At 42.8% G+C, this 11,647-nt stretch overlaps 1 protein-coding gene across 7 annotated transcripts; it reads right to left on the bottom strand.

The window, feature by feature from the left end:
- Positions 1-478: 478 nt before the first annotated feature.
- Positions 479-11,179, bottom strand: cpeb1b (cytoplasmic polyadenylation element binding protein 1b). Of its 7 annotated transcripts, none has more exons than XM_020605793.1 (12): positions 11,031-11,179; positions 10,659-10,779; positions 8,569-8,787; positions 6,234-6,496; positions 5,719-5,974; positions 5,457-5,570; positions 5,258-5,362; positions 4,356-4,492; positions 3,182-3,380; positions 2,967-3,061; positions 2,442-2,522; positions 479-1,880 (listed from the first exon to the last, which is right to left on the bottom strand). In XM_020605793.1, the coding sequence occupies exons 1-12, from the start codon at positions 11,043-11,045 to the stop codon at positions 1,770-1,772; spliced, it is 1,716 nt and encodes a 571-aa protein (XP_020461449.1). In that variant the 5' UTR covers positions 11,046-11,179; the 3' UTR covers positions 479-1,769. The 7 variants fall into 7 exon arrangements, with proteins under 7 accessions (XP_020461449.1, XP_020461446.1, XP_020461444.1 ...); XM_020605790.1 differs by having other exon boundaries at positions 5,273-5,362; positions 10,608-10,779; positions 11,031-11,178; XM_020605788.1 differs by having other exon boundaries at positions 10,608-10,779; positions 11,031-11,177.
- Between the last annotated feature and the right edge of the window lie 468 nt (positions 11,180-11,647).

Genomic DNA, 11,647 nt, shown 5'->3' on the forward strand with positions numbered 1-11,647 from the left:
ACAGTGTACAGTACATACTTAACAAAAATGCAATTTCTTTAAAAGATGGGTAAATGAATTCCACCCAAAAGGCTTTTCATTTCTTTAACAAGTTTCTGATGCAGCTCAGCCAGGGGCCCATATTTAACTGAAAAGACTACGCCTTAGAAGTAAAATTCCTCTCGAAAGTCTAAATCTTTAACTTTTCCCCCACACATATAGGGGTTTACAGATTTCACATATTTAAACACTTCCAGAACCCCACAACACTGAAGTACAAGATGTAGGTTTGTAATAACCTGAGTTACTATGAAGTTGCACTTAAGTCCTCAGAAAACAGTAAGAATCAAAGTGACTTCTACTTGCAGCAAAGTTGCACTTTTACTTTGCTGCAAGTAGAAGTCAGTCTTAGTACTCACTCTAAAGAACTTTACTCTTGAAAATGCAAGTGCTGGTTTTACAAAGTACTCAAAAAAAAAGGCGAGTTCAGACATAGATGTAATGCTTAAACACCTTTATTGTGCCCAATCTGAACATACTCCACAACTGTTAAGTAGCAGCAAACTTGGCAGACCACAATGAGGTAGACTTTCAAAACTCTTAAAAAGCAGCTGGGCTAAGGGACAACAAGCTCAGCATGACAGACAATGGATAAAGAAAAGACATCTTTGGCACACAGCATATTATGCATTTATGTCCAACTGGAACAGGAAGGCAAAACTGGATAAGCATGGAATTATTAAATGGGTCTACTCAAGCACTGGATAGATTAGTTTATCACCAGCTAAGTGGAAGTTCTTACATTCAACAGGAAACAAGCAGCTGTTCTAACATAGGCATGTCCCCCACTGATGTACAAAAGTGATTAAAAAAAAAAAAAACACTGCCACCTCTCCACACGTGCAAATTAAAAAGTGCAAAAAAAAAAAAAAAGTGCAATCACATGTTCGAGTCTCAACAGGATCCAGATGCTTGAGAAAAGATGGATTACAAGTTGAGGCACATCCAGTACTGATTTACATTTAATATCACTGGACCAACAAAGCAAGTTGAAGTAGTAATTCCAACATTTTGTGCCCATTCAGTTGATTTAGAGGGAGTAGGGGCAAATAAAAAAAAAAAATGTATTAGGACAAGGAAAAAATAAAAGGGGATTTCCCATAAACAGCCGCCTGGTAGAATTCTGTTCAAAACTGTCATGTCATGACTTAAAACCGTCTGTGTACAAATTAGTAAAAAACTGCGTAAAAATGTCTGAAATGCGACCGGTTAAATGAAGCCAACATTCAACTCCCAAAAGTAAGAAACACCAGTTGGCTTGCACAGGAAAAAACAGATGCCAACTGGGGGTAAGGGAGGGGGGAAAAAAATAAAAATTTAAAGGCACTGTATGGCATTTGCCAATCAACAGCAATGAGACTTGCATGACTGCTCTTCACTATGCAACAGGTAAACAAAAAAAAATAAAAATAAAAAAAAAAGGGTATTTTCATCCACTTCTTAGCCTTGGGCTGACTCCCATCTCTGGCCATGAGCCTGGGAAAATGCATAACTGTAAAGGGCCCCTTGTCTCTCCCAATACGGTCACTGTGCATAGTGCTACTGTGAACAGCAAAAACCTAGCAGGTGCAAAAGTGAACATTTTCTACAGTGATATCCCCAGTTCCTGGTGAGCACCATGATGCCCTCACACTGAAGACACCTGGCACACGGGCTCTCCTTGGCGGGCAGCCTCGCCCCATGGAGAAGGGCTCTTCCTCTGGCCCCTCAGAGGGATTGAATCATCTGCTCTAGCTGGAGTCCCTGTTCTTCTGGTTGCGCATGAGGGGCCGGTGGTTGCTCAGGATGTCCATGGAGTGCTGCCAGTGCCAGCAGGAGCGGCAGTAGTACTTGAAGCAGGCCTGGGTGGCAACAGATAATGGAGCACACTGTAGGGTGCCTTAACTAATGGCATTTGATACTGGTAAAACAGTGACCCTTCTCCAAGGGTATTCATGCAATATAGTGCAAAATAACCATTAAGACGGCACTGGTTTATTTAATTTTGTAGTATTGACCATCGTTTCTCATTTAAAAAACACTGCACTTGTTAGTTGCTGAAACAGTGTGATAGTACTCAGCCCTAAAAGCCTGAACTGAGTTAACATTTTTGCACTTCCTCCCCTTACACCCCCCACCCAGGTTTTTAGTTAGATGACTGAAATAAGGTCTGTGGTTAACGCAAGGCCAATAATAAGATTACTAACATCCCATTCTAGGATTTTACAGAGACTCCTCTGCTCACTAGTCCACCTTTACAGTCTTATTTTAAAACACGTGACACTGAAATCATGGGACCGTGGTGTAATTCATTTATAGCCTACTTTTTTTTTTTAACTTCTTTCCACTGTCCAGTCCAAGATATGGAAACTGCTGGTTAAATGCTGATCTGACTAAGATTTGTTCAAAGAATTTCCACCGACCTGGTCTCGACAGAAGAAAGGCCCAGGCTGGCGAAGGCAAACTTGACACATGGAGTCTTCCAGGTAGGGGTCAATCTGGACCTAAGGGAAAGCCAAAGCCATAATGCTACATTTACAGCCACCACAAGCAAAAAAATATTGCTAGTGACTGCATTTCCATGCAGTACCGTTTTACTGGGAGCTTGTGGCACAAATTTTCCTTAAGGTGCCTTTAAACCATTGCTAAAGACGCCACCACAAGTCGATGCAATTACAGCTGTCAGTAAAACAGTGCAGTCTTGGCATCTCTACCCAGATCTGATTTCATCTGCCGAAACGTTTCGTCCCCTCAGCTGGAGTGGAACTTTCAGTTAAGTCACCTTGTTCATATATGCAAGTTTGCCCAGTCTGTCTCCATTGCATTTTGCCATTTTGATCAATAGACCTACCCTGCTGATTAAGCAGCACTGCAATTCAAAGTAAGACACTCCACAGCTGCAGCCAAGACAAATGATTAATAGAAAAGTACAAAGAGTATCCTCTTGCCTTCTTTGTAAACTTGGGGGTTTTAATCTCCACAAATGCTGCACACACAGCCTTCAGATAACTGCGCTGGTTGTTGAAAGTAACACGTCCAGAGCCTGTATACAAGAATAGTTAGGCAAGTGTGGATCCCACTGTCAAAATTTGCTGAATTCTGTTGGCTCATTTATTGTTGAATTATAAATGTTAAAAAAAAAAACCTCAAATGTCAGTCTCACCTATGGGGTACTTGTGCTTGTCCGTGTCAATGCCAGCATACATGACCCCTCCAAACAGGTCATTCATGATGCTAGCCAGCGCCTCAGCATTCAGCATGCCATGCAGTGCTCCAACAAACACCGTCTTACTGGGGTCCAAACGCTGGGCAGGGCAGCGCACATAGTTACTGTCAGAGATTACCCAAGGGATGACCTGCACCTGTAAGACGAGACACACACACACACGAATCTAAACAGACCCAATTACTGAGTGTTGCTTCCTTTCGTTATCCAATGATCATACCCCAAGATGACAGGTCTGGGCACTATGTCATTTTCATACCAATGCAATACAAGAGTTTTGATGCAGATCATTTTAAAACAAAAAAAATCTACAATTCTTTTACCCATTAACAAAGGCCAAAATCCTCAGATGTCAACTACTCAAACAGAAGCTGCTTTCAAAAAGGAAACCGTGTAAGATGAGGTTAATTGATTAATCTCTTGTTTCTAATGGGATCAGAAAAAACTAAACCTGAACAGCTTTCACTACTGAATGTCTACAACTGGCGTTGGAATGCATTTTGCGATCAGGAGCAGGGCAACGTCTCTGCTCGCTTTAATGTTAAATGCATTGTGCTTACAAAACCGACCAGTTTAGGTCGATTTTTTTAATTTTGCTTTTTCCCACTTCAGCATCTACTGCACAGCCCCCTAGTGAGGAGCACAAACAGCGGAGGAGGGTGGGGTGGGGGGTGGACCGAGGTAACGAATGGCAGCAGTGACAAACACCTAGATCCCTTAAACACAATGTTGGTTTCTTAGCGTTGTTTATATTTGTGTCAGTGGCACTTGCATAGTTATTGCCTAGTAAAAGTAAAATGACAAATTAGACAAAGTACACTTGCTACAAGTTTTTTGGTTTGTGCTGAATTTGGTTTATTTTAAACACTGTTCATTCACCAAACTACTTCAGGAGGTTTGATAAGTGACTTAAAGGATTCAGACAAGTCAATAAGCCAGTGTGGATTCTGATTTCATAAAATGCTTGATATACCTACACTGGACTGAAATGTGTTTAATACTCCAGGGTGGATAAAGTATTTATTGTAAGACTGGGTGTTGACTGCGTTACTGTACATATTTACAAAAAAGCGTTCTATAGCCAATTTATTATCGTTTAATTTCTACTCACATCCTTGCATCGCATTCTGCGACTGGACATCTTGAAGTAGTACTCCCTGTTGTCCTCGGGGTGAAACGGGTCCTGGGAGCAGGCATGGAGTAATGCACGGACAGACTTCTCATTCTCAAACACCAGATAAACATAGCCTACAAACATACAGCAAAATACATCAGGATATACCAAAATTAGGCCACTCACAGTATTATGGTGAGATTTAGACTATGTTCAAGTAACTCTTTGGCAATGTTCAGGCAGCGCCTACTCTAGACATCAATAAAAGCATCCAAATAAGTGCTGGGGGGGCCGAGCACTAGTGTCTCATGCACAAGTTTGTCTGTTCAAACAAATAAAGCCTAATGTAACATTTGCCAAAACAAGAATTTAAGCTCATTTGTTATACATACAAAAAGAGCTCCTAATTATATTATCCAGAGGAAATAAGCCCATTAAATCAAGTAGCACTATAATGCCCCTCTCCACTCCTAATTGTGAGTGTGTATCATGAGTTATAGAACTCATGACATGGTTTAAGATTTGTTTTTTTTAAAAAAGTGCTTCTGTAGTGTTCCAGAAAAACCCACGTTAATTTGGCTGCTTTACCGAGAAACAGATTTTATTTACACATGCAACATTAAATTAGGTCAGACTTGTCAGTGGTGTAGGTATCTCAATATTTAAGGCCATTATCAATTTAAAACCCAACCCATTATAAATCTTCACTTGCTACAGCTCTGTATTGTGAGGCCTCACTGTTGTCCACTCCCTGCTTCTAGTTTTACACTACAGCTGTGCACAAAACCACCACCCTTAGCTCTGCAGCCCAACAGTCAAACTCACCAATATGCCAAGTGCTCACCACAGTGCCACCTTGAAACCAGGAAGGGAAAAAATGCCTACCAGCCTGTTATTACCTTTAGCCACATTACCTTTGGGAGGGCAGCGAGGGTGCTTTCCATCCTTACCCGGCCACTCCACAGTCAGAGGGCCATAGCCACTAAAGGTGTTGATCAGGCCAGCTGAAATGAAGCGCAAAACAGCATTTAACATTTTGTATCAAAATAAGTTTTACTTCCAGTAAAATTAAAGCAGACTGTTTGCAGCAGCACTTGCCTTCTGTGATGTCCCAGGGCACGCCACCAAGAAACACCTTGCATGAGTACAAAGGATCCTTGTTGTTCCTGGGAGGGAGCTGACCGCTCCAGGTGAATGTGGCCTCATTCACAGCTGAGGAGTTCAGTTGAAAGAATTACTCAAGATACAGGTCACTTCTATTGCTATCTACAGAAAGGTACAACAACTACCATGTGTTATTAAAACTGAGCTATAAGATGTTCAGTGTTAGTACAGCAGTCAGACCTGTAAAATTACTTACCTGCAGCCTGCCTGTGCATGCGGGCCTCCCTCTCAATACTGAATGCATCCTCTGACTGGTCGAGCACATTTGCGCCAGGCCACGGAGAGCTGGTACGCCAGCGTCGGGAAATGGCTGAGGAAGTGGGGCTGGCACTCGATGGTGGAGTCAAAGGAGTGCTCGAGTCTTGGGGGTCCAGACAGGAGCCCAATCGCAGCAGATCCTTCTGCATGTTTGTTGCGAGATAAGGCGGTGGAGGGGAAAGCCGCAAATTTGACTGGAGAGAAAGACATGTCCAGAAAACTGACTAAATGGAGACAAAGGGATTGGTGGGAACCAAATAATGCTGGTAGTAGAGGACTGGAGGCTTGAGGGGGGAAAAAAAAAAGGCCTCAGTGTTTGTCAGTTATTATGTAGTAATGTATATAGAGTAAAAACAGGACATGGGTAGCCCACCTAGGATTAAGACAACATTCCCCACCTTTAACAAGCCAACAGAAAAAAAGGACTTTCAGAATAAACACTGAATGCCTTACCAGCATGTCACAGAGGTGGTCTGAGCCCGAGCTAAAGCCGCTGGTCTCCGAGTCCTCAGGACTGCTGGAGCGAGAATCCAAAAAGGAGCTTGAGTCTAGTCGGTTTGCCAAGCGAGCCATGCCGGGGAACTTCTCCAGGAAATCAGCATTCAGGCCTGTTGACTCAGGGGGCAAGTAGGCTGAGGGCCTCCCATGGACAGTGCTGATGGGACTGCTTAGTATACTTCGCACTGTAGATACAGGACAATTACACCATTTCCTGTCTTGGTGAAATGACAACCATTTCAGAGAGCTCTGTATAAGTAACCATGACAATATAACTTGTCCCCAACACGTCGCTCGCTACCAGATTCTGTGTAGATTGCCTGAAGGTTCAGGAACTATGCAACCTACACTGCATGCATTATAAAACAAAATGTTAGCTTCACCCAGTAAACCTCCTTCAGCACCAAGTTACTTGGCAGTCCAATGAGTTCTGCTGCTGTCAAGTTTGTTTACAGTTGCACCTTTTGGTGATATCAGCAACTCTTGGATAATGTGTCAGCCTCAAGTCTTCACTTAAATGAAGACCATGAGGTACACTGCCATTTCAGTTAGTTGTGCTGTGGCCTGCAGCATGTTTGGGCTCAATTCAGTAAAGTAACACTAAGCTAAATTCGCTATTAGTGGCTCTTTGCTATGTACCTTTGGATATTGGCATTAAGGAGTTTTCTTCCTCATGGTTTCTAATGGGATTGTGCACATTTGCAGTGAGCATCTGAGTTGCTATCATGGGAATGTGCAAACAACAAAATGTTCAGTGTGTTTTTTTTTTTTGTTTGTTTTTTTTAAAGCTGTGACAGCTGAGCACCAAGGGCTTTTAGGTAGCCTACCTTAATTGCCTCCATTGTTGTAACAAGCCCAACCCACAATGACCAACTTTCCACTGTTTTTACAACATCCCCAGTACACAGAATCCCATGATGTTTTGATATGTCAAAGGCACTGCATACGAGCTTGGCAAGCTGATGCAATTACTGGTGTCATTTACACTTTTGATACAAAATGATTATATTTGATTATAGTTACACAAAAACAATGAACTTATTCAGCTGGTTTTGTTTAGAGATCTGAAAATTGATAAACTAGTTCCACTGTTTTTACAACATCCCCAGTACACAGAATCCCATGATGTTTTGATATGTCAAAGGCACTGCATACGAGCTTGGCAAGCTGATGCAATTACTGGTGTCATTTACACTTTTGATACAAAATTATTATATTTGATTATAGTTAGCTACAGAGCCATACTGATTTGTCAGGTTTGCTGCATTGCAAAGTTTCTAAAATGTCACTTTCCTCTGTAAAGGACATCTGTTTTGTAACTGGATGAGCAAAGTAAAGAAAATGGTCTGTATGCTCAATCTGTAGACCCACATTGATAAGAGACCTGAAAGGCAACGATTTCCAAAAACATGATGTGCAACCTGGCTGCCAACCCAAAAAGCTTGACGCATTCTCAATTCTTTGACTCATATCTCCACAGAAGCTACACGCCTTTCCCCATTACCACAGTTACTGGAGGCCAATTCGTCCGACACATTTCCTAAGGAAGGTCCATTGACTGCTCCATCAACCACCGGCCTTCTTTCCTCATGATAACCAAGTGATTTGGCTGGCAACTGTGAACATGAGGCTCTGAGGGGAGTATTCAGCTGTAGGCCACATTCAAAGCTCTGCCCCACTTTGTTGCAGGCCCAGTTTAGAAAGCTCTAAATGAAGCTATGCCAGGTCATTTTAGACATGGAGCAGCAAGAACTATAGCTCTACAAATGGAGCATGTTTTGTGGTACCTCTCCAAAGCCATCTTAAAACTGACCAACATCTTAAGTAAAGCATGTTGACGCATCTGGTCCAAAAACATTCTGGCATTCTGATGATCAACAGATAGTATAGATAAACATTAAGAACTAGACTATACCAAGCTGATTAAGGTTTGGGGAAAAGAAAAGTAGCTTCACTGGGTTGTTTCTATGCCTGCTGAATTGCTTGAAATGCAGCAAAGCAAAAATGCCACATCATCCTCCTTGGTGACACTACAGCCTGTTCCCACACACGCTGGTAACCAACCGTCACATATTTTAATATAAATGAGGGCAAACACAAATCAAGGTACATAACCTCAGATGTTACAAGATTTACCATTTCATCTTAAAAATAAGCATGATCATGAAAGCAAACTCTTGGGAAAGCCATCACCAACCACCAGACTGGGACATTGTGTTAGCAAAGATCACACTCCAGGCTTGGCTGTGAATCCTATACATGTTCAGGCAAACAAAAAGGTCTTACTTACTAGAGGCTGAGCTGGCCTGAATCTGAGAAGGGGAGGCATACGTGTCCGTCTCCTGGCTGCTCCAGGTTCTGTCCCAGCTTGACAGACGGAGAGACTGGAGGCCCAGGCCCAAGTCTGTGACACCCGGTGAGCCCCTGGATGAAGGCCTATCCTGGGAGCTGGGCATGCCGCCACAGTTGGAGAACATTGTCCTGCTGCCCATTGCAGACAGCTCCGACTCTGACAGAGATCCAGTTCAGTGATTTAGCAAAAGAGACAAAGGGGAAGTGTTAGACAGCCCAAGAGAACTTGTTTCAGTCTGCGTTACATAGAAAAGAGCAGGTAGAAATTCTTTACAAGTTTGTGACATGAAAACTCAAATTTGAGAAAAAAATAATTCCATCACTTCTCCCCCTACCCTGGCTGCCGGGGGAGCTAACCTGCTGCCTCTGTGCCTGGTGCAACTGCCATGCATCTCTGTCCGCATCACTGACCCACCTAACAGCACGTGACATGGCTGCTGATGTACTCACACATCTCTGCTAATGACATCAGCTTTCCCCCCCACCTCTCCGTTTCCTCGCCTAACAACTGTGTAATGAGAAATTCTTGCCGGCGCTATTGGCTTGTTGATAAAAGTACTCCCTCTCTGGTACGCACAGCATGTCTTGCTGCTGCTGCTGCTGCTGCTACTGCCTTGTTCCCTTTGCAAGCTGACAGAGGTGGGTGGAAGGGAAGGAGGGGGAGGTGAGGGGCAGAGCTACAGCAGTATGGTGTGAGGCAGCATGGGAGACAGGAGAATGACTCAGCAGACAAACTCAAAGTACTTTAGACTTTGGCATGCTCAGAAAATTTAATTTTAAAATCACTGCATTCATTGGTTGGTGAGCTTCTGCACACAAACAGTGAAGAAACAGGCATGCAAAGTCTCGAAGCAGAAGCAGCTGACTGATCAGATGCTGAGGACAGAGCGATACGCACCACCAGCCCCTCCCTCCCTCCCTCCCTCCCTCTCTAGGCCTGGAAGGCTTCCAACTGCCAGCAACACCAAGCCGAGTGGATAGGGCAGAGAGCCCACACTAAAAGTTTGTCAACATCAGTTCACTTAAATCTCAAATTTGTGTTAGACTTACTGTATGCTGAAGTCAAACTTTACTGTACAACTTACACGTTATGTAAAACAATGCTGGCGGTCAAGTGCAGACATGCACTAAGCAAATTAACAATTCAAGGAAAGGATGCAGTCTCTGTGCTGAGCTTAAATCTTGGCAAATCTCACTCCTAGGGTAAAAAAAGGAACACTCAAATTTGCTGCAATGCCGCAGGCTAGTGATGCAGCATGAATCAGCTGCTGGCACCCAGATAATGACAAAGTGGCGAAGATGTTACCAAGGAAAATTCTAGCTGAGAAAGTGAAACTGGCTCCTTTAGTGGGAATGCAACTTGGCACTTTGAAACAAAAACTGACAAGCTGTATTTTACTTTGCATTTGGAGTCATGTGGAGACTTTTGGTCCAGGAAACCAACAACAAAAGCAGCAGATTCTAGACTCAAGGCTGTAGCTACCACAGAGATAACATGCTCATGTCCTCTTTTTATTGTTCCTGGAAATTTGAAGTTTAAGGAAACAAGGGAGAATTTACATTCACAATACAACTTGAACTTGCACATGGTTTTCAACTTGATTCATGCATTTTCAGACCATGTTCACATTTAGTGTCATTACTAGAGCTGAAACATTTGTGTAGACCAGAATTTTAATCCAGTTTTAACTTCTAACGTGTTAGAACTCCCTGCTGCAATTCTTCCACTACCTCCTTTCTCAGTTGCTTCTTCTGTGTGAAGTCCATTTTTGGCACCAACATAGGCCAACACGTGTTCTGTTTGCCAGTGCACGCACGCACGCGCATACACACACACACACAGGTGCCATTGTGCCCACTTACTGACTTTCACAAGGATGCAAACTGATAGTTTGTGTTGTACATGTCATGTATTATGCTGCCTACACAGACTAAGCCTAGTCCTCCTGCTCGAGTGACGAGTAAATGGCACGTTACCATACTGCAGGTCTGACTTTGCCTTGGAGTTGTTGGGTGTGGTGCACACACCGGTGAAGTCCAGCGCGTTGCCCAGCATGGTGTTTATTCTGCGGAAGAGGTTTGCATTGCTGCAGGTGGACAGGGCCGGAGACTCGGAGTCCGGGCTCTCCGGCCTGCGGGGATCGTTTCTCTGCAGGAACAGACCATAGGTGAGTTGACAAATTAATCCTGCATTCACCCAAAAAGTTAAGTTCAAAGTTAAGACACATATGACAAAGTGAAAACCACATTTCTGACCATTACTCAACAGTTTGGTGAGATGTTGTGAGTAGAAAATTCAAGACTAAAACAAAGAACTGGTCATTTCACTACACACACACACACAGGTCAAATGAGCCCAAACGCATTAAATTCACCAATTTATTGTCGGGTTTAACTCACCAGGGAAAACGCCATGATGTGAGCTGACAGTCTGTGGGGAAAATGTCACAGTGATAACCCCTGGCTGCACTAAAAGGCCATAGTTAATAAGTGTGCTAGCCAGCTAATTAGTCCTAATGCAGTGAACGTGTGCTCGCAGGTCGACTACGCCAGGGCCTCCGTCTGCTCACGTGCTCCACATCAAAAGGCAGCCCGCAAAAATAAAAATCACGTGGCACCATGGGTTGATGAGAAAGAGCCATTTAAAGTACTTATACTTTTTACATGCTCTAATTATGGGCTACGATACTATAAATAATGGGCAAAATATATTTTGTACTTTCAATCTTTAGTTTATAAAGTAAATAAGTGAATAAATTCAAGCACTGTACTTAAGTACAGTTTTATACTACTCCAATACAATAACAAGATGCCAATACTGTAGCTTTTTACTCCACTACATTTAATATTTTTTACTTACTGTTACTTTGCATATTCACATGAACAATATTTAATGTCACCCCATTCACTGTGTTCAATTGGCAATGAATAAACCCAGGTAACATGCAAATAGTCATCTTAATAAGATTTAGAAACCTTGATTGTCCAGGTCTTTTTTAAATAGTTGCAAATAAGGA

Source organism: Monopterus albus, unplaced genomic scaffold (assembly GCF_001952655.1).
Source record: "Monopterus albus unplaced genomic scaffold, M_albus_1.0 scaffold72.1, whole genome shotgun sequence".
NCBI classification, from domain to species: Eukaryota; Metazoa; Chordata; class Actinopteri; order Synbranchiformes; family Synbranchidae; genus Monopterus; species Monopterus albus.

Coding starts and splice junctions, on each gene's coding strand:
- cpeb1b (XM_020605788.1), bottom strand. Junction 6,497..8,568: donor TCAGGCCAGCTCAGCCTCTA/GTAAGTAAGACC, acceptor CATTTCACCAAG/ACAGGAAATGGTGTAATTGT. Junction 1,881..2,441: donor CTTTCTTCTGTCGAGACCAG/GTCGGTGGAAAT, acceptor GTTGCCACCCAG/GCCTGCTTCAAGTACTACTG.